Source organism: Mesoplodon mirus (assembly GCF_964341445.2).
Source record: "Mesoplodon mirus genome assembly, contig: HAP1_SCAFFOLD_1072, whole genome shotgun sequence".
Classification (NCBI taxonomy): domain Eukaryota; kingdom Metazoa; phylum Chordata; class Mammalia; order Artiodactyla; family Ziphiidae; genus Mesoplodon; species Mesoplodon mirus.
The window spans coordinates 27,433-51,199 of record NW_028294990.1 but is presented as its reverse complement, the minus strand read 5'-3'; the positions used below and the strand labels follow the sequence as shown (position 1 = coordinate 51,199).

Sequence of the window (23,767 nt, the reverse complement as noted above, 5' to 3'; positions counted from 1 at the left end):
CAACAGCAGTATGAGTAGGCCCTCGAGACTCATAATAATTTTTTAAATCTTCTCCAACTTTCTGCCAGATTTCTGTGTCACAGAGCCGCCATCAGGAAACCAGGGAGATACATCATGGATATGCTGCCAAAATTCAGTCAACTGTGAGGTAGAAACTTTATTACCCCGAGCTATAAGCATGGAAAGTAAAACCTGAGCAAATAATTCACGCTCCTTGGAGCCCTTTTGCCCCATCTTCTTTTACTTCTGACTGTTGCCTTATGCCTCTATTAGTTTCACCTTTACTCGTGGCCACACATATTTTGCATAAGGGTTCTCTTACCTGCACTTTCTTTTCCTTTTAATTGCCTTCACGCTTCAGGTCCCTGTTCGGGCGCCACTTGCCATGGACCAGCCTCAGAAAGAGGATTTCACCGCCCAGGGTCAGAAGGGACGGGGTAAGGAACTGAAGTAGCACCAACGAATGGGGTCAGAAGGACCAAGACAACTGATGGTTGCAAGGTAAGTTTTATTATGCTACAGGTACAGATTATATAGACTAGAAAAGGGAAGGTTGCCAGACGGTGGTTTACATTATCTAATGACTGTCTCGGCTCAAGGTTAACTTCCCTGGGAGAAAACCCATAAACCCAGAATCATCCAAAATAACCTGCATGTGCAGGGGGAGACAGCTTTGCTTGTCTCATTTTACTTTCTTTCTGATTTCTGGGCCCTGGTGATTTATCTCCCATGGAATGGAACAAGGAGGGGAACAAGTAGGGACAGTCCCTTCGAGCAGCAGCGGCATGCCTGGCATGTCCGAAGGTGCTCTCAAGGCTGACTGCTTCCCACACATATGTTGGCTTGTTTAAGCCTCAAGCCCTCGATCCTTTGTTGAAATACAATAATTTCATTCCTATGGTTTTCAATACCAAAAACTCTACCTCCAGGAGGGTTAAAGTCTAATTTGTACTCCAAACCAAGTAGCAGTGCAGTTCGCTACTACTGAGGCTGAATCCATAAAGACTTCAAGACCACGACCAGAAGACAAGTTATTATATATAATACCCTAGAAGGCCTGAAACATAATTATCATATACATAGCTGGTCCTTCAGAGCTTTTTACCTATAACATGTTTTTTGATGAAAGTTATTTAATGTACTGGAGATAACTGTGAACTACTGATCAAATATTTGAATACTTATACTTACCTGGAATTTCATTTCTGCTGAAAGAAAAAGGAAGAACAGGACTCACCTAAAACAAAACAAACTTTAGAAATGAAAGTAAACATCTTATCACACACTATCACTTTTGGAAGCAGCATAGAGGGGCAGTCAACAGTAAAACACTGGTGAAATAGGACAAAACTCTAGGCCAAAAATCCATTATTATTATCATCAGTGACAGTACCACAACTGTGCCCTTCATAATTAATAAGCACTCCTAAGAATCTTCATTTGGCACCAGATGATGTGTTTAAGAGAAACACTCTGGGAGGTTTTGAATCAGACTTGGTTTTTGTTAGCCAAGTTACAGGAGAATTTTTAAAGTGGGGGGAAGGGAAGAAGGAAACGGACCAGAAAAAGAATTGAAGCCATCATCTACAAACCAACAAAGCACTGAGAGTTCCAAACGTTATGTCAGACACTAAAATGACTGACACAGGCTCAAGCGGTTTATAAAACCTAGAAAAAGACTACACCAGCAAAGTCCCCATTTATCTGTAGAGTTCAGAAACTAAAACAAGGAATATTTCAGCTTAACACCTGATCTCAAGAGAATCATATACACTTCACATGAATAAAAATACCTGAAACCAAACATTTTTAAAAGCTCCAATACCCAAAATAGAAAGAAAAAAATTAATTCAGAAGACTCAATCCATCCATGATAATCACAAAACGGCTGGGCAATCTCTATCTCCCTTCCACACTAACCATCCATCCCCTGGAAGACCAAGGGAGATCAGACCTTCCAGACTTACCTTCCAGACCTTCCAGACACCTGGCTGTGGCAAAATTCGATGGAATCTCCTTGTGGAACAGCAGTTTCCCATCTCTTGTGTCTCTCCCTGTCATGATCATGCAGGAAGCAAGTCTGGCTGTGCTATTTCTTATCATTGTGTGTCACCCATCTGCAACATGATATTGAAAAAGTAGTTCCCTTTCCCCCAGAAGGCTGAGGCTCAGCTACAGGGGTAATTCTCCTGGGCACACAGTCATTATTTAGGCCGACTCAGTGACTTCAACAGGCTTAATCATGTGATCAGGCTTGTTGCCAGCTGCATAATGCTCCCACATCTGTAGATAGAGCCACTCTAGTTCCATCGTGTATTGTTTGGTGTTGAACAGAGGGCTAGATGTTCTCTGCTTCCAGACTTTGCCACGAATTTTCTTCAGGTATTCTACATCAGTTCCCAGTTTCACAGCTATCTCTTCATATTCTTGTCTATTTTTAGCAATCAGCTCAAGACAGCCTAAACAAGTGAGCTGGGAAGCTGCAACTCGGGAAGCAAGAGTCTCTCCTGGCATAGTCACCATGGGGGTCCCTGCCCAAAGGACGTCCATCCCTGTGGTGTGTCCATTACAGAGTGGAGTGTCCAAGCAGACATCAGCCAGCTGGCCTCTCCGAACATGTTCCTCTTTAGGAGCAACAGGGGAAAAAATGAGACGGTTCGGGCGAAGGCCCATATTTTGTGCGTACTGTTGAATATTAGCTTCTCCTGCTGCTGGAAAACGCAACAGCCACAGTACACTATTGGGAACACGCTTCAGAATATTTGCCCACACCTGCAAGGTAGATGGGTCAATTTTGTATAACTGATTAAAGTTACAGTACACAATGGCATCTTCCGGTAACCCGTACTGAGAACGTGTGGTTACAATAATGGTACGGGGAACCTCCTCTCCAGTGGCAGCCTTAGTGTTGATCAGGGTAGTTGCCAGTCCATTGCTAATATTGAATCCATTAATTGTAATCTGAATTTGTCCTCTGTTAATCATTTCAATAACTGCTTCTGCAACAGTATTCATAGGAATGACAGGCATATTAAGAGTTGTATTACTGCTGTCTGCGTTGTCTTCTCCATCAGGACATTTCATCTTGACTATTTGCACATCTGATAGACTATCAAGAAATGCTTGGAGGTCGATGCCATTCAGCACAATCCGATTGTCATAAATGTGCCCATTGGACTTAAAATCGATGACGGCTTTTTTCTTCAGGTGAGGGAACATATTAGCATGGTCACCAATAAAGAAAGTATGGGGCATATAAGCCAGTTTCTCAGAATACTGCTCAGCAACTTCAGCAGGTGAAGTTTCCTGATCAGTGATGATATAATCCATGAAAAGCGCGCCACTAGTCCCAGGGTACCCCAGCCACATTGCCTGAATAGGAGCTGGCCTGAGAGCAAAGAGTTCATTTCGAGCACCCCTGGTATAACCATTCAGATTTACAAGGATGTGTATACCATCTTGATGGATGCAATCAGCTGCTTTCCCATTGCATGGAATCTGAGAAAGATCAATGAAATGATTGGCTTCTGCCATCACCTTCGCTCGGAAGTTTGTGCCATCATGTGGGCTCAGGGCATAACAGAATATCTCAAATGTATCAGGATTGTGCATGCCTGGAATAGACTGCATAAGATGAGAAGTAGGATGATTCCCAAAGTCAGAACTCACGTATCCTACACGCAGTCGACCATCACTGAGCTTCAAGTCTTTTGGATGTTCATACGGTGGTTTATGAAGGACACTTATATTAGCCAAGCAGAGGTTCCCATGCCTCTCAGCAATAGCCTTCCTGAAGCCATGAGAAAGAGGATAGAGCATACTATGATGAGGCTGCACAGAAGGCAACCTATTCTTCTCCAACTGGTCAGCCACAATGCTGACCAACTTCTTCATTCGCTCATCATAGTCTGTCCAATCACAGACAACCTGCAGGCAATGAGCCAAATTACAATAAGCGTCAGGAAAGTCAGGTTGAAGCTTCAGAACAGTGCGATAAGAAGCAATTGCTTCTGGAATATTCCCTGAATCGTGGTGAATGGAAGCCAGATTGCTGTGGGCATCCGCAAATGCAGGGCTGATCTGAATGGCATGAGTATAACACTGCAAGGCTCCCTGAACATCCTGCATCTCCCGTAGGGTGTTTCCCATATTGCAGTAGGCATCAGCAAAGGTAGGACTGATTCGAATAGCCTCCTTATAATGCATCAGAGCTTCATGCAGTTTTCCCTGCTGCTTCAATACACTTGCTAAATTTGAATGGGCATCAGCAAAGTCTGGGCAGAGCTCTAATGCTTTACGATACAAGCGAACTGCCTCTTCACTGTTTCCCTGTTCTCCTTTGATATTGGCTAGGTTATTCAGAGAGTCTGCATGGGTGGGACACAGCCGGAGAGCTGTATGATAACAATCTTCTGCTTCAGCAACACTGCCCTTCTCTTTGAGAGCGTTTCCTAGGTTGCAGTAAGCATCAGGGAAATGTGGTTGCAAGTCAATAGCTCGCCTGTAGGTGTCTATTGCCAGATCCATCAGGCCTTGCTCATGGTATACACAAGCCAGGTTGCCATGTACCACTGCATGATTTGGACTCAAGCTTAGGGCACGAAGGTAAGCTGCCACAGCTCTGTCAAAAATCCGTGCCTCATTGAAGACATTTCCTAAATTGATATAAGCATCCAGAAAATTGGGGTCAAGGGTGACAGCCTTTTCAAAGTGATGAATTGCAAGCCAAATCTCCCCTTGCGCATTGAAAACACAGCCAAGATTACTCCAAGCTACTGCAAAGTTCGGTTGCGTCTCAATTGCTTTCAAATAACATGCCTTGGCTTCTTCTAAGCCACCCAGGGCTTTGAGCAGGTTCCCCAGGTCACTGCGAACACAGTACAAATAAGGATTGTACTGAAGAGCAGACACGTAAGCTTGTACTGCCCCTTCCATGTCGCCTGCTGCTACCAATGCGGCTGCCAGGTTAATATAACCATCGATGAAATCTGGTTTGAGATGCAATGCATGCCGGTAATGCTCAGTTGCTTCCTGCAACTGCCCTCTTTCCTTGTACACATTCCCCAAATTCGAATAGGCTTCTGCCAGAAGAGGGTTCTGTTTAATTGCCAGAGTACTAAAGTGGGCAGATCTGTCCAGCCTTCGACACTGGAAGTGTATAGATGAAAGTAATAAAAGTACACCAGTATTGCCTGGCTCTTGTCTCCAGAGCTGCATGCAGTGTCTCTCAGCTGTCTCAAAATCTCCTGCCTGATATTCTCGATGTGCCAACTCAGCTAACCCTTGGAAGGAAAGCATACGTTTCGTTGGTTCTGTGCTGTCGGCCACGTTGCCCATGGAAGACGCCATCTGGAGCTTCTGGAGAGAGTGAAAAAAGGGGGTAATTGAGTCCCGCTGCCGCCACTACTGGCAAGAACGTTTCTAGAGGGAGCAAGCACGAGCGCAGCAGCCGTACCACTGCTTTGGCAGGCTTAAGTGGCGGCAACAGTTACAGGCACCGAACCTTAGGAACTCTGGTTGGCCATCTACCTCTCATGCTCTTGAAATCTTAATTCTTAACCCTGCCCTCTTCCACCATTTTTCTCCTAATCAGGGAATAAAAATTACCTATCCATTTGCCTTACAAGAAATCAAAAGTCAGTAGTCCAAACACTTTTTAAAATATTGTTTTCTGTCCAGTTGGAAATGAAATACATGATTGACTTTTCTTCATCATTCATATAGTCAACGTGGAAAACATTAGGGCCATGAATTTCAATACAGTAAGATGAGAAAATTTTAAATTGGCCTTCCCAAACCACTAATAAGTAACCGATGTTGTATATAATGCTAAGATCTTAGAGACTGAGTTTGATATTTTAAAAGTTCTGAAAACATTAGCTAATTTCTCCTCATCAAATTTCTCATGACTCAAACCTGAGTATTACTTTTTAAAAGATAAATCTATTTATTTTTATTTATTTATTTTTATTTTGGCTGCATTGGGTCTTCAGTGCTGCGTGCAGCCTTTCTCTAGTTGCGGCGAGTGGGGGCTACTCTTTGTTGTGGTGCCGGGGCTTCTCATCACAGTAGCTTCTATTGTTGTTCCACAACTCTATGGGTTCCTTTTTAGGTCCTACGAAGAACCCTAGAAATTAGTTCATGTAATTATAGGTTTTTGCAAAATTGTCAAAAGTGAGATATTTTAACTTCCATCAGGTAAGACCAGCGTCTATTTCTTTGCCAATTTTCCTTCTATCATAGTCCGCTATGTTGGATCATATTGGATTGGTCACAGGCTTTTTTGAAATCTGGCTAAGGACATGTTTTAAGTGAGGCTATTATGTGATTTTCAGACACCACCATATGTAACTGACTGTATAATATCCCATTACAGGAATAACTTCCAGTACTCTTACTGACTACTCTACTGACTTAACTAGCACAAGACACAGAAGCGTAAGGACAAAAACCACCTTACAGTATAGCCATGTCTTGCACTTCACAGCTCTCAAAGCATGTGCATTTGAAGAAGAAAAAAAGAACTGAAAAATATAAAACCAGAAGTTATTCTGTGGAAAATTATTTCAATCACCAGGCATGTGAAAGATAAGTCAAAGATTCAGTTTTCTTCAATGCTTAGTCAAAACGGAAATTTCCTGCTGTCAAGAATATACTCCAGGGCTTCCCTGGTGGTGCAGTGGTTGAGAGTCCACCTGCCGATGCAGGGGACACGGGTTTGTGCCTTGGTCCGGGAAGATCCCAAATGCCGCGTAGCGGCTACGCCCGTGAGCCATGGCCACTGATCCTGCATGTCCGGAGCCTGTGCCCCGCAACGGGGAGAGGCCACAACAGTGAGAGGCCAGCATACCGCAAAAACAAAAAAACAAAAAAAAATATACTCCAGGGGCTTCCCTGATGGCACAGTGGTTAGGAAGCCACCTGCCAATGCAGGGGACACGGGTTCGAGCCCTGGTCCGGGAAGATCCCACATGCTGCGGAGCAACTAAGACCGTGTGCCACAACTCTGGAGCCTGCGCTCTAGAGCCCGTGAGCCACAACCACTGAGCCTGCGAGCCACAACTACTGAAGCTCGCGTGCCTAGAGCCCGTGCTTTGCAACAAGAGAAGCCACCGCAATAAGAAGCCTGCACACCACAACAAAGAGTATCCCCCAGTCGCTGCAACTAGAGAAAGCCTGCGCACAGCGACGAAGACACAACACAGTCAAAAATAAATAAATAAATAAATAAATAAATAAATAAATAAATAAATAAATAAATTAAAGGATATACCCCATCAATAATGTGTGTAATGGAATGGTGTGAATGAGTATTTTATCAGAATTCCTGTAATGCACAATCCTATAGCAGTACTGAAATCAGTAATGCATTTATAATAGTAAATATTTATGAGGAAGTAATCCATAGAGGTTTTCTCAAAGTTAACAATGAAAATTAATGTGACATTATCAATAATAAATTGTGACGCTGAAATAAACTTTTCTAAACTATTAATAACTAAAAGCAAACTCTAATCAACCATGTTAAAAGAAATCTATGTCTATAAACTACAAAGTTTATTTCTGAAAATTTTATTTCTAAAACACATAAACTGTCATATGAGGAGGCAGTTAAAGAATATATAGCTACAAGAGTGGGGAAAAAGTTTTATAGAGACACATCTGGCAGTAGTTAATTTTCAAATGTCATTTTTCTAGATTTTGTGACACCTATAGTATTGATATTTGAAAGCATTTAAAAAAATTGTAATTTGAAGATTTGCTACTTCCAGGTAGAGTAACATATTTTGAAGCAAAACAACATTTCCACTGAGAAAAATTTAAAAAGCCAAATAAAATAGTCAGCATTCAATCAAAGAGTTCTAGACATACCAAGAGATAGAATCATATGACTAAAATTCTAAGAAAGGAACAGATAATACAAAAATAGTTATATAAGATATTGTGTATCTTTATCAGGCAAAGTCTTTATCAAGAAAAGACTTTAAAATCATCAGAATTAATATTATATTTTATTTATTTGTATATTTTATTTCTATATCTATATAAAGGACTTAAAGATAAAGCCCTAGTTAAGGCAGTGACAAAAGCAGTAGCAGTGAGAGTGAAAAGAAATGGTTATATTCAAGGAGATTTTGTCAGTAAAAGTCCAAGATCAAATGTCTGACTGCATACATGGGATGGATAGACGGAGTGGGAAAAATCAAAGTTAACTATAGAGGTTCTAGTGAAGATGGGGTTGCAAACACCCAACCCAAGGGGTTGCGATCATCCCCAAGGTCTAGGAGACTCAAAGGGAAGGTCATGGTCGAGGAAAAGTTAATTGCTGGGAAAATAAGACTCCCAGTCTCTCCATCTCCTTGTACTAGTTTTTTTTTTAAACATCTTTATTGGAGTATAATTGCTTTACAATGGTGTGTTAGTTTCTGCTTTATAACAAAGTAAATCAGTGATACATATACATATGTCCCCATATCTCTTCCCTCTTGCATCTCCCTCCCTCCCACCCTCCCTATCTCACCCCTCTAGGTGGTCACAAAGCACAGAGCTGATCTCCATGTGCTATGCGGCCGCTTCCCACTAGCTATCTATTCCTTACACCAGTTTTGTTTTTCTGCTCATATACGTAGCAGCATTTCATTCAAGGGGAAAGTCATTGATCTGACTGGTCAAATTAAACACCATAGTTCAAGGCACATTTACAGTGGTTAGTTCCTCCACAATTTAGAAAGGAACGTTCACAATTTCCCTCTTCCTACACCGCAGAACACATTGGCCATTCCTCCAAAGTTTCCACTCCATAGAGTGGACCAGAGATGACGTTAGCCCAGAACTGAGAGCTTGGCATGAGATGGTGTCAACCCCACCTAGAGCTCTGGCATAAGTTATGACCCAACCCAGTTCTACAGAGAGCTCTGCGTGGAATCTTGTCTCAGCCATAATAATGTGATTCTGCTTTTCATTTGGTTGTCTTCTTTGCTTAACTTTCCCTGGCCACTCTGACAAACAAAATTTCAGGCAATCCTGGGCCACTCACTAACTTTATTCCATCTAATGTTATCCAGATTCCCAAGAAAATTACTAACAATAAAGGGGGAAATTTGGAACATGGTGAGTTTTAGGTGCCTGAAATATACAGGTAACTGAATCCAGTTAAGTAGCAAATTATTTGGATCTCAAATATGCCAGTAGAAGAGCAGACTAAGCTCAATTTAATGTACTCTTACTGGAGACACATGTAAATTCTGGGTCAATTTTGAAAAAGTTAAAAGCACATAGCTGAGATTAAAAGAAAGAAAGGAACACCTGCATGTTTCAGAAAGTAACAGAGAAATTAAATCCAGAGAAATAAGAGCAGACTGATGTCTATGGGTTCCGTTCCTTAGTATAGGCCTTATGTAAATAGGGGCTGGAGCTAGAAATCTAACATTACCTTGAGGCCAGGAATTTAGACTCAGGATGGAACAATATTGAGAAGTTAGTACAGATATCCTACAGAAATTTCATGAGGAACTGCTTAGTCCATTAAGAGGGCCAAGGGAGGTGGTGAGGAAGACTGATATCTCTTGAAAACCTTCAGGTACAGAAAAGATCAACACCTCTGAAAAGTAGGCCTGTCCTTCCCAGAGTTGTGATGGCCAGCTTGTCACTAACCTGGAAGGCCCTGTAGGAATCAGAAACTGCAAGGAGAGTAATTCAAAGAAAAACAGATGCAGGATGGGTGTGGCAATAAATCCTAGGACCCTACCAGAAACAAAATTAAAACCACTCTAGAGGGAAATTTTAACAAACCAGGGCAGAGAGTATCCTAACCAGAATAGAATAATAATTCTGAGGAAGTTACTTTACTTATTTAAGTAATATTCAATGCATTTCCATGGCCAGGCCCTTTTGAAGAATTCTAAAACATATACAAACAATTCATTTACATCTTATATATCCCACCATCCAGAGCAAAATTCACTTAAGAACTGTACTGGTGGAAATTGGGCAGCACTATGGAGAAAATAAAATGTGTTTACCATCAAAAAACATGAAGGTAAGAAAGATAATGTCTAATTTTTTAATTATCCTGTGGTTTCTTGAAATCTTTTGAAACCCAAATTAGAGAAACCTAGGAGGAAATGAAGATTTAAATATTTAGAGATTTATCAACTCATCTCTAAAAGCTTTATTAATCTCTTCTTTTAATAACATTCCTGAGAGGTATAAATGTGTCCAGTGATAGGGTTGAATAAGCCTGAGAGAATTTCAATTGTTTACCATTCTTGGTCAGCTCTTAAGACCTTTCAGGAGCATCTTGATTTTCATGGCCTCATCCAACAAAAGCAGGATATTTTACAGAAAGTCCTGGGCCACTTTTTGGCTTGCTTTTGTGTCTATGTTTTTGGTTTTTTCACATCGGGTGGTACATTAGGCTACCTACTGCATACTCCCTCATTCATGCATGCATTCATTCAAACAATATTTACTGAGTTGAGACATTTAATTAACACTCAATAAATGATGTTTAGATGAATGAATGCGCTTTCTATCAAAGTAAGTGTAAGTACTGAGAAAAATTACAGAATGTATGATCCCAGCCCCACAAAAGCTTATAACTGTGTTGAGGATATAACAGATGCTGATGAAATAACTAATATATCATATTGGACAGTTTCTAAGTTCAAAAATGAGTTTTTATAAATAATCAGAGCCTAAGGAGGACAAAGAAGGGACAGTTCATTATGGGTTGAATCTATCAATAAATGTACATTTCAGATGAGATTTGAGATTGACCTCAAAGAAGAGGACTTAGATATATGAACAGAGAACAAAAAAGGCATGGTGATAGCATGTGCATAGATAGTGTGGCCGATATTTATGTTCTTCATTAAAGATAGTCAGAGATAACCCAAATGTAACTGTTTCCATGGGTCCATTCTCAGTATCCAAACAAAACGGCCAATCCTATCTTAGTCAAACTAATGAAAAACACAGTCTTTAACAAAGAGATTGTGAAGGAAAGGGGGAGAGAAAGGCTTGCATCCCACACCACACAACAAAACTTATTGAATTATTTGTTTAATTTTCTCCCTCTGAAAATTTCCTCTCCCCCCTCTGTACGTGTCTCTTCTCCCACATCTGGCCACACTCTACCAGCCATCTTTCCAGATCTTTCCAGAACTCTCCATCCTAGTTTCATTAGGCCACAATTTAAACATCTCACAGGTCTCCAGGATGCATCCCCATCACTTATTCCACAAAGACAAACAAAGGACACTTCTCAGGATCACGTTTCTTTGAAGGAAGAGGTCATGAGGGTGATTATAAATAATATAAGGTGGAGAGCAGTGACTTAAAATACCATTTTTCAGCTTAGAATGTGAATACAGGGAACTTTGGGAAACTAGAAAATCTAGAAAGGATTCACTGATAATTATTTATGTTCAATGAATCAAATAAAATGTAATAATATGGCTAAACTCTGACAGATAAACTTTTTCAAAAGTTGCTTTCACACACCGTCACTATTGGGATGTTTGATAAACACACCTTTCCTTCTTTACTTTCTTCTTTCTTTGCAGATACTGGCACCAAACTTTCAAACAATAAGAACCTTCCCATAAGTCCCTTGCCAGGCAAGATTAAGGTATAACAATCCAAACAAATTTTTGAAGAAGATAACTGGTTGAAAGCATAAGAAAAGAGCTGGGTTTCTCTTATTCAACAGTCACATAATGAGTAATGTGGGAATTGGTTTAAAAAGTCTCTCTGCATGAAGGGCTAAGGTTAAGATTAGAACTTCTGAGGCCAGAAGAGCAAAATGACTACAACAATCCACATAGTTTCAAGAGCCGCCCTTTGGATGTGAGGGATTGATTTTTCCCACTACTTTTTCAGCAACCCAACTGGTGTCTTTATTAAACGACATAAGAGAATACAGTGTGGCCAAGAAGGCTTAGATTTCCTTAGCCCCAAGTCAGATATTCTCCAATGACTGTCCACTCTAATTAAAAAGAGAGATTTACAGAAGGAAACTGGATACAACTGAGTGTACCTTAATTTCAACCCTTTACCTGAGTTATTTGTTTTGCTTTCAATTCTCCGCTGAAGTGCCTACATTAATATATTTTTAAGAACATTTCCTTAAGTTGAAGTATTCATTCAGTATATTCATTTACTATAATTTAGAAAAGCCAAATGATTTAGGCAAATTCATTTCTATATTGCCACAGCAGTGTACTGTGAACTAAATGACACCTGGCAGTTCTTTACTCAGATACTAACTCAATTAGAAGGCAGAACAAGGATACCTACCCATTCAGGGAGGGAAAGGTCACTTAGCCTCTGTAGCTGTCTTAGGTCTCTTATCATCACAGTAACAAATTGAAGACTAAAAACCATATGATCATCTCAATAGATGAAGAAAAAGCTTTTGAAAAAAATTCAATATCCATTCATGGTAAAAACTCTCCAGAAAGTGGGCATAGAGGGAACATACCTCAACATAATAAAGGCCATATATGACAAGCTCATAGCTAACATACTCAATGGTGAAAAGCTGAAAGCATTTCCCCTAAGATCAGGAACAAGAAAAGGATGCCCACTCTCACCACTTTTATTGAAGGTAGTTTTGGAAGTCCTAGCCACAGCAATCAGACAAGAAAAGTAAATAAATAAAAGGACTCCAAGATGGAAAGGAAAAAGTAAAACTGTCACTGTTTGCAGATGGTATGATACATAGAAAATCTGAAAGACACCATCAAAAAATTATTAGAGCTCAAAAATGAACTTGGTAAATTTGCAGGATACAAAATTTATATATAGAAATCTATTGTATTTCTATACACTAACAGTGAACTATCAGAAGGAGAAATTAAGGAAACAATCCCGTTTACAATCATGTAAAAAAGAATAAAATACATAAGAATAAATCTGCCTAAGGAGGTAAAAGACCTGTACCCAGGGAACTATACGACACTGATACAAGAAATTAAAGATGACACAAACAGCTGGAAAGATATACCATAGTCACGGATTGGAAGAATTAATATTGTTAAAATGACCATCATACCCAAGGAAATCTACGGATTCAATGCAGTCTGTATCAACATATCAAGGGCATTTTCCACAGACCTAGAACAAATAATTTTAAACTTTGTATGGAAACACAAAAGATCCTGAATAGTTAAAACAGTCTTGAGAAAGAAGAACACAACTGGAGGAATCATGCTCCCTGGCTTCAGACTGTGCTACAAACCTACAGTAATCAAAACAGTATGGTACTGGCACAAAAACATCGATCACTGGAACAGAATAGAGAGCCCAGAAAGAAACCCATGCACTTATGGTCAATGAATCTATGACAAAGGAGCCAAGAATATGCAATGGAGAAATGTCTGGGCTTCCTTAGGGATGGTTTCATCAATTAATTTGTTTTCTTAAATGGACCATACTTTTCCATGTCTTTGTATACCTTGTGATTTTTTTGGTTGAAAATTTGTCTTTCAAATATTATAATGTGGTGTCTATGGAAATCAGATTCTCCCACTTTCCCAGGGTTTCCTGGGCTTTTGATTGTTGAAGGCTGTAGTAGTCTGTTTAGGGACCTTTCCAAACTATTTTTGCAATGACTGTTTTCCTTATCGTATGTACGCACTGAAGTCTCTGTTCCTTTAGTTCATGTTTAGCTAATGTTTTGACAGAGATTTCCTTGAATTCCTGCACCTAAAACAAACAAAAACAAATATACACAAGCACATCCACATGCACACTCAAAACCACACACCTCTGCCCATTGTGCAGATTGCTGGATCACTCCTTCAACATTTAGCTGACCCGCATTGAGTTCAGGGCTCAGCCCATGGTCAAAGCTTAGAGACTCCTCTGGTGTTTTCAGAACATGCATCTTATCTTGAGTATGCATGTGGCTTTCTTAATTTCTCTGGACACGTGTGTACTTTTTGTAGGTTCTAATTTCCCAAAGACTCTCCCCCAACTTTGGCTCCTGCATCTTCTGTGGTCTATTGTATTTCAATGCACAGTCTTCTGCCCCAGCCATCTGTGCTTTGTTAGTTCACCTTGCACTTTCTTTGAGCAATGACCGCTGCTTTTCCAGACTGTGTTCCAAGTTAGCTAAGACAGAGATAAGCATCTTGTGTCAGTCCTTCAGGTAGCTCCCAGACAGGTTAGAACAGATACACATGATAATCTGACAGTACGGTCTCTTCTGCTCCCTCCTGAAGCAGGATTGAGGGTCCCATACTAGGAATGGTCTGCTGCTACTTTAAGACTATCACTGCATTAAGACTCCACCACTTTAAGACCATCACTACACTAACAGTGGATGGGGCAAGGGCAAGTAAAAATGCCACAAAGCTTTCCTGCCATTTTCAAATTGCCTCTTCCCTGGTTCAGTATGTGTTTGCTTGCTATAAATCTTTGGCTGATTTCAGGACTAAGAGAAACTCAAAGAACTCCACAGCAAAAAACAGTATAATCAAACTCTCAGAAGCCAAAGGACACAGAAAGAATCTTTTCTTCCAAAGGAGAAAGAAAAAAGAAATTTGTTACAAAGCAGGGATCCTCAAAAAGATTAGAGCTGGGCTTCCCTGGTGGCACAGTGGTTGAGAGTCCGCCTGCTGATGCAGGGGACACGGGTTCGTGCCCCGGTCCCGGAAGATCCCACATGCTGCGGAGCGGCTAGGCCTGTGAGCCATGGTCGCTGAGCCTGTGTGTCCAGAGCCTGTGCTCTGCAATGGGAGAGGCCACAACAGTGAGAGCCCCGCGTACCACAAAAAAAAAAAAAAAAAAAAAAGATTAGAGCTAATTTCCTATATGAAACCACGGAAGCAAGAGGCCAGACATATTTAAAGTGCTGAAAGAAAAAAAATTGTCCACCAAGAATTCTATATTTGGCCAAACTGGTTTCAAAACATAGGGAGAAATTAACGCATTCCCAGATGAACAAAGGCTGAGGGCATTTATTTTACAACTTCCTACCACTGCCCTATGAGAAATGCTAAATTGAACCTTCAGGTTGAAATGAAAGGACACTAGACAGCAACTCGAAGCTGTAGAAAGAAATAGAAATCTCCAGTAAAGATAAATACATGGGCAAATACTAAAGCTAGTATTGTGTTATTGGCTTGTAACTCTACTTTTTATTTCTTACATGATTGAAAAAACAAATGCATAAAATAATCATAAATCCATGTTATTGGGCTCACAAAGTATCAAGGTGTAATTTGTGACAACAATAATGCAAAGAGGAGGAATGGAACTGTAGAGGAACAGAGTTTCTGTGTGCTACTGAAGTTGGTTTCAATTGAAATTATATTGTTTTAACTTTAGAATGGTAAATGGAATCTTCTTGAGAACCACAAAGAAAATATCAATACACTATATGCAAAAAGAAATGAAAAGGGAATCAAGAGTTCACCACAAGAAAATCGGCTAAGCACAGAAGTCAGTAATGGAGTAAATCAGGGGCAAAAAATGCATAAGACATACAGAAAACAAGCAGGAAACAGACAGAATTAAGTTCTTCCTCATCAGTAAGTTTTGAAAAAGTAAGTGGATTAAGCTCTCCAATAAAAAGATAAACATTGGCAGAATGGACTTTAAAAACAACCATAATCCAAGTATATGCTGTCCGCAAAAAACTCACTTGATTTCAAAAGACACAAGTTGCTTGAAAGTTAAAGCATAGAATAAAATATCCCATGAAAATAGTAACAAAAAAGAAGGAAAGAGAGACAGAAAAAGAAAGGAAGGAAGGAAGGAAGATAGATCTGGGATGGCTATGTTACTATCACACAAAATAAACTTTAAATCAAAAACTATCACAAGAGGAAAAGGAGGCCACTATATGTTGATAACAAGTTCAATCTATCAAGAAGATATAACAACTATAAACATATATGTACCAAACAACCCCCAAATATGTGAAGCAAACATTGACAGAATTGAAGGAAGAAATAGATAGTTCTAAAATAATAGTTGGAGATCAATACCTTGCTTTCAATAATGGAAAACACATCTAGACAGAAGATCAGTAGAGAAGTAGGGGGACTGAATGACACATTTAACCAACTAAACCTAACAGCCGTATATAGATCACTCCACTCAACAACAGCAGAATACACATTTTTCTCAAGTACACATGGAACACTCTCCGGGAAAGACCATATTTTAGGCCACAATACAAGTACCAATACATTTTTAAGAAATTGAAATCATACAAAGTATCTTCTTTAGCCACAGTGAAATGAAGGTAGAAATCAATAACAGAACCATTGATAGCCATTTCCCATCATGCCTGCCACACGATATAAAGCAATGAAGGGAAAAACATAATTTACCACTTAGAAAAGTGGGAAAGAGGACATACCATTGACCCAGAGTGTGTGCTGTTTCCCGTTGTCAGGGATAGAAATAAATTAGCATCATTTATTCATTAGTGTGTAAATTTCTCGGTCAATCATTGGGCAGCCAGTGTTTCTGCCTGATGGGAAGATTTCCTATACTCAGTGTTGAGTGGAGCCAACCTTGAAAGGGACATTTTAAAGGATTATACTGTGATGGGCTTCGCAGTACCCTTCCTCCTATGCCAGTATTTAGGCTGGGGTATTTCCATGGAGTGTGTACAATCGTAGGCCCCAGTTCACCAGAATTTAGTTTGACTCGTTTTGTTAATACATTCCCTCAGTACTTTGTCTTTTGTAACCTTTTGCATTTACTTCATTCTTTATTATCACTGCAAAACAACTTTGTTTCCTGTTCAGAGGCCAAAAAGTGGATATCAATACCTCCTGAGTTTTACACATCACAGATCAGTTTTGGATATCAGGGACAGAGACAACAGCTATTTCCAATAACTTTGAGACATACTTTGAACATGTGATTAACATGTTGAGTGTTGAAATGTGTGTCAAGCTCATTATACGTGCTCTAAAAGGTTTCAAACTGCAAATATTTAAAACTCTCTATCTTTGAATAGTTTTCCTGTGCTGTCCCTTTGTGTCAGACTGTTAATGTGCAGTCTGGCACCTTCAAATAATGTGGCTTTGTAACCAATTACTTACATGTTGTTTTATCCACAGAGAATCTTTTTTTAAAAAATAAATTTATTTATTATTTATTTTTGGCCATGTTGGGTCTTTGTTGCTGCACAAAGGCTGTCTCTAGTTGGGGCGAGCGGGGGCTACTCTTCGTTGTGGTGTGCGGGCTCCTCATTGCTGTGGCTTCTCTTGTTGCGGAGCACGGGCTCTAGGCGCTGGGGCTTCAGTAGTTGTGGCACGCGGGCTTCAGTAGTTGTGGCTCATGGGCCCTAGAGCACAGGCTCAGTAGTTGTGGCACATGGGCTTAGTTGCTCTGCGGCATGTGGGATCTTCCCGGACTAGAGCTCGAACCCATGTCCCCTGCAGTGGCAGGCGGATTCCCAACCACTGTGCCACCAGGGAAGTCCCCACACAGAGAATCTTAAGGTCAAAACATACAACTCGATTAACTACACTTCCTCCTGTTCACATTTCCCTCATCTTTTCTTCATCTTCTGTCTATGTTTCCTTGGCCCTGTTTATATTAAGTGCTTTTGCCATTATATTTGATTGTCTGTATTCCGGTGAGTTACCACAATGCTTTATGAGACACGCTAGGATATAAATGCATTTAAGTAATATGTATATATATATATAAATATATATATATATATATATATATATACACACACATATATATGTAGTTTGCTTGAGTGCAGTGTTTTTTGTTTTCTGTACTGAATTCATTAGCATGGGTCAGTATAATATTTAGCATAGGTCGATATGTAATTTGTAAACTAATAAAGTCTTAAAAGTGAGGAAATAAGTCTTTCAAATTTAATTATTTATTTTAAAGAGCAGAATAGCATACATAAACAGGTGCCTAATGAAAACTTGTATTCTAATTTGGAACTCTCATGAACACCTATTTTTTTGTTCTCCTAATGGTATGATAGTAGGCCATTTGATTATTTTTATTTTTATGGCTTTAACTTTAGAACAATGAAATATTCGTAAATTTTAGAAAGTATTTTTCTTTATTTGATGGGGTTGGGATACTGGAGAAATGAAAGGTCAAACACCTATTGAGGAATCCATACTTGTCTATATAGTGTGTACTTTTATTTCAATAACTGATTTAAAATTCCTAAAAGGATGCTATAATAAGTTATTATGCCATTTTACAGACTGAATTAAGTGAATTTCAGGGAGGTATGAAACTTGCCTAAGGCTATCCAGCTGCCAAGTGGTAGAAGTGAGAATTAAATCCAGGTATACCTATCGCCAAAGTTTCTGCTCATCTCTTTACGTCATCCACTTTTAATAGCCAATGCTTTTCTGCTTACAAATATGACTGAGGTTTCCAGACAGTCAACATTGCTTTTTAATCAGATAGAAAAATTACTGTTGCTTCTCTAAAGACATATTCCTTTTCCATTAAGTGACTTTAGTTGTTCAGATAATATTTCCAGACAGTAGTCATCATACAGTTGGAGACTAAGAACAGAACTCAGGGATGTGTCTAGCAGTCAGTAAAGACCAACTGGGCTCACTGATGGTACCTACAGTCATTTCCTCTAGACTAATATAATCTTATTAATAAGACCCTAATAATTCACAGTACTGCCCTTGCCTGATTGTTTGTTCTTCTCCCTCTATCACTCTCTCCTTCCCCATATTATTATTATTTTTGACAATTTTTGGTGAATTAAATTCAGGGATTAGTATTCAGGAGCGCTAGTCACAAAAGCAGAGAATCTTAGCTCACACCAAAGGAAGAAAATAGAGAAAAAGTATAAATTATATGAATACACACATATCACACATGTACCAAATATATGTTGCACTTCTCCAAAATCTATTCGGTATCTGCACATTTATTGTATATTAGCAGTAAGACAAGAAATGAGCGTAACGCTCTGTTTACAAGATACAGAAAACAGACCCAAATATGGAAATTACTAGCAATGAGAATGGGGAAGAAAGACTACAACAAGGAATGTAGATGATATTTTTGTTTCTTAGCAATGATGCCAAATATTGAACTTTCAACTTGAGACAAGGAGGCCATAAAAAGTTGTATTCGTTTCCTAGAGCTGCCATGACAAAGTACCAGAGACTGAGGAGGTTAAACAACAGAAATTTACTCACTCACGGGTGTAGAGGCTAGAAATCTGAGATAAGGTGTCAACAGGATTGATTTCTTCTGAGGTACCTCTTCTTGGTTTGTAGATGCCATGTTTTCCTTTTGTCTTCACATGGTCTTCTCTCTGTGCATGTCTGTGTCCTAATATTTTCTTTTTATAAGGACACCAGTCATATTGAATTAGAGCCCACCCATTTGACCTCATTTGACCTCAGTTACCTATTTAAGGGCCTTATCTCCAAATACAGTCAGATTACGAGGTATTGGGGGTTAAGACTTCCACATATTAACTTGAGCAGGACACAGTTCAGGTGATAATAGAAGATAAGAGTAATTTAAGCAAGTAAGTAACTATTGTTTACAGTGAGTTGCTTAAGGATATGAATTTACTCAAGAAAAACAAGAAGAAATTACATAACACTGCGTGTTATACAAAGATATTAAATTAATCATCATAACATCCTGTGAGATGGGCATTAAATTAGACTAAGCAAGAGTAAGCAACTTATCCAGAATTGTATAGTTGGTACTTTCCAGAATTTAACCCAGGTATTTTCCCAGTTCCATTCTACGTTATATATTCATTTCATTATTTGAAATGAATTTTGAGTCTTCATTTTGCTTAGTTCCTGAAGTTATATGGGGATAGAATGGAGTTGGATATTTTCAGTGACATTCACACATGGGGAAGGAAATTGAGTCCAGAAGCTTCAGCAATGTTTCCATGGAGAACACTAACAACAGAACCAGAAACACCATTATCCTTTTGGTTCAGTGATCTTTCCTAAAGCACTACAAGAATCAATTTTAAGAAGCCCAATGTTTTCCAAACTTTCACCAATGGGCTCTGTAGGGTCCTCTAACAATATCTAAGAGACGAACTAGTTTCACATTCCAAGCCACTTAAGACAAGGAGTTCTGATTGTTCTCTGTGAGGAAATCAAGTGACAATCATAGCTGGTAATTTAGGAGAGTTTCTTCAGGGCCCAGGTAAAACCTAATACACAAGTAATAATCATTGTTAAGTGCATCTTTGACAAGGATTCATCAAGTATCAAAGAGGTCTATAAATTGGGAGAAATTATGATCAAAGACAAACATAGGCCACAGATATTTAATTAATGCTCAATTATTTATGAGTTTAACTTTGGTTAACCTCATTTTCCTTCTTCTAGACAATTTCCAATTCATCTCCACAAAGAGACCAGAATACTTACCTTCCAAAACAAGATTTATTGTGTTCCTTTAATTCAAAGCATACAGTGACTTCTACTTTCACTCCACCAAGTTTTGCTAGGAGAGAAAAGGAGACATTATATTTTGTCTTGAACTACATATGCCACCATACTTGACTTAGCCCATCCTACTGGAAGCACTTTGACGCAGATTCTACAGTGTTGTCTTACATCCTCTACGGAATCAAGCCAAGGGAATCACACATAGTTACAGCTGGAAAAACGTTTGTTCTGGGTTGATACTTTTAGCCTTTACCACCAAGACTTTATCACCAGGATCTATCTTTACAGTCTCTGAACAGGAGACCTTCTTGCCTTCCATTTTCATATTGACAAGGAAGGTAAAGGGAAGAACTGAGAAGTACCCAAAGTCAGCTAGCAGCCAGCACAGATAAATCATCTGTGGAGATATTGTTTCTTTCAAAAGATATAAACATGAGAGGAAGTCCTAGTGTTTGAAACAATTGTGCATCATAAAATTCCATGAAAACCTAGAAATCCAGATGCAGATCAGTAACATATTGGCTAAATAAGCTGTTATGTTCATGCAATGGACAAGTGTACAGACATTAAGAAGAACGAGATACTCATTTCTATGAGATTCTCTTTTCACTGAACTCATCAGTGCTGCAAAAACAATGTTACATAATACTTTTTCTTTAACATTATATCAGGCATCCTCATCTTGTCCTGCGTTTATTGCCAGTGTTACTAAAGTTTATCATTTACCTCTTTCTCTTTTAGACATATAATTTCTTCTTATTTTGGAAGCATTCATCAATCCCTATTTTACTCTTTCTTTTAAATTACAAATGAATATTGAATTTTATAAACTATCTTTTGGGGGATATTTCAAGTGATTGTATAGTATTGCTCTCCTTGGACCTTGTTATATGGTAAATTATATTTTGTTATTTTATATATGCTATTTATTATATTTCATATTATGTTTACTAATTACATTTATTATATTATAATTACATTATAATTAAGGTAGCATTTTGTTTTAGATAGACAAAACAACCAGTGGAATAGGAAGCATCTTAAAACTAGATGCAAGAGCATAAGGGAATTGAGATTAAACTAAAATTCACATTTTGGATCAGTAGGAAAAATTATTCAACAAATGTGGGAAAATATGGCTATCATTACTAAATTCTAGATACAGCAAGTAGTTAAAAGTTAAAAAATAAAGAAACTGTAAAAGTATCAGAAACCTGGGAGACATGAAATAAAGTATTCATGAGGAATACCTTTCTAAGATACAAAGAAAAAAGGATACATTTAATTATATAAAAAATAAAATTTGCCTCATGGCAAAATGCACTACAAAGGTCAGAAAACAAGCAAAAGAAATTGGGAAATATATTAAGAAATGGGTATGCTTTCTTTACAACTTTTGAGAGAAGCACATGTTTCTTTTTCCTTTAACCTGTTATGGGGGTATTAATCTATAATGTAAGTGCATGGTTCCTTTCCTTTAACCTGTAATGTGAGATTTAATCCATATGGTAAGTGCATGGTTCCTTTCCTTTCATCTGTAACGTGAGTGTCAACATGGGGCACTGTTTCCAAGCACAGACTTTGGATGTTCCTATACTGGTCCCATCACTGACCATCCACAAAACTTACAAATGTTGCTTCACTTTCCTGGGGGTTAGAGTCTTAGCTAAGAAATGGAAGCAAAATAGAATTTTCCCACAGGGATGATAGAAGGTTTAAAGGAGTAAATATGTAAGTGACTTAGCACAGTGCCTAGTACAAGAGAGATCAATATAAGTACTTATCAATTTTTTGAAGAGACAGATGAAAGAAATAAAATGTGGTGTTTTCAATCTATTGATATATATTCTTGACATTAAACCTTTTAAACCTTTTCATTCATTGGATGACCTAACTTGCTCATGCTTTTTCTTACTCTAGTGAACTTGGGTAGCTAATATCATAGTTTAAAATTTTTGCTTTTATATTTACAAGTAAATTTGACCTGTAAATTTCTTTTTCCTTACAGTCCTAATCTATTTTCAGTATTAGGATTATATAGACTTCATAAGATGAATAAAGAAGCATTCTTCCTTCGCTATCTCTAGAAGTTTTTCGTTGTTAATATTGATGTTATCTGCTTAATAGAAGTTCGATAGAATTCACCTCCCAAATGATCTGGCTGGGTCTGGTATTTTCTTGGTGAAAGATTGTAAACTATTGACTTCATTCCTTTACTGGTGAAAGAACTCCAGCTATAGATTTCCTCTTGTGTCAGTTTTGGTAAACTTTAGGAGCTAGGAAATTGTCCACTTTACAGAAATGTTCAAATTTACTGGCATTTTATATATTCTCTGTTTGTACTCTCTGCTATAACATTGTCCTGATTCTTTCTGTATATTATTTACTTATGTTTTTGTTTTGCTTAATCAAAGTGTGTTTTTTAAATCTTTTCAAAGAATATTCTTTTGACTTACTAAATCACCTCAATTTATACTTTTTTCTGTTTTATTAAGTTCTGCTCATATCTTTATTTTCTATTTTTTCTATGTTCTCAGGGTTTATTGTTTTACTCTTCGGATGTCAATTAAAACACTTGGTTATTAATTTTAAGAAATCTTTTTAGTTATAAATAGTTGAACTTTTTGAAGATTCCAGCTTAGTTGTAAGTATCTAAGGGTCAGCTCGTCCACATTGTTGCTAGCCTAAGGCTAAGTTCACCCTACCGCAATGTATATATTGACATTTTTTCCCCTCGACTTTCTGTGTTTTGCTACTTCTCACTTTTCTTTGGAGAGAAGCCTTTTGAAATACCCTTAACTTATTTTACAGCCAATAAGTCTTTAAAATAATGTGTATTTTTAAAAGATAAATCTACTTATATAATTAGGCAGGGCTTCCCTGGTGGCGCAGTGGTTGAGAGTCCGCCTGCCGATGCAGGGGACACGGGTTCGTGCCCCGGTCCGGGAAGATCCCACATGCCGCGGAGCGGCTGGGCCCGTGAACCATGGCTGCTGAGCCTGCGTGTCCTGAGCCTGTGCTCCGCAACGGGAGAGGCCACAACAGTGAGAGGCCCACACACCACAAAAAAAAAAAAAAAAGAAAAAAAAGGCAGAAAATCTGACCTGCCATATTTTTAAAAACAGCATAAATTCACTCTTCTCCATGATTAATCTGCTGTATTACACAACCTTCGAGTTTTTAGCTTTATCAATGACATGTACTTGAAAAATGTTTTAGAGATCCTACCCAGTCTTTTAAAACATCCTTGTTCCTTGTTTCAGTTCTAGTTTTATGTATATTTTCTGCCTTGCACCTGATTATTCCAACATCTGATGGATGGCCTTGGGAAATCTAATTCTGCTATTGATTGGTTTTTG

At 38.6% G+C, this 23,767-nt stretch overlaps 1 protein-coding gene across 3 annotated transcripts in view; it reads right to left on the bottom strand.

Moving 5' to 3' along the window:
* Positions 1-292: 292 nt before the first annotated feature.
* Positions 293-23,767, bottom strand: part of LOC309797839 (UDP-N-acetylglucosamine--peptide N-acetylglucosaminyltransferase 110 kDa subunit-like) — a 30,088-nt gene continuing 6,613 nt past the window's right edge. Inside the window, exons 1-3 of one of the 3 annotated variants that reach the window (XR_014292818.1) lie at positions 20,388-20,731; positions 1,968-5,358; positions 293-1,237 (exon numbers count right to left, since the gene is read on the bottom strand). Coding sequence is in view for 2 of the 3 variants with exons in the window: in XM_082646229.1 (XP_082502355.1) it covers positions 2,209-5,349 (3,141 nt within the window). In the remaining variant the exon portion in view is untranslated. Of the gene's footprint in view, positions 1,238-1,613; positions 5,359-20,387; positions 20,732-23,767 lie in introns of those variants that run through there. The other 2 variants (XM_082646229.1, XM_082646230.1) reach the window with 2 other exon arrangements.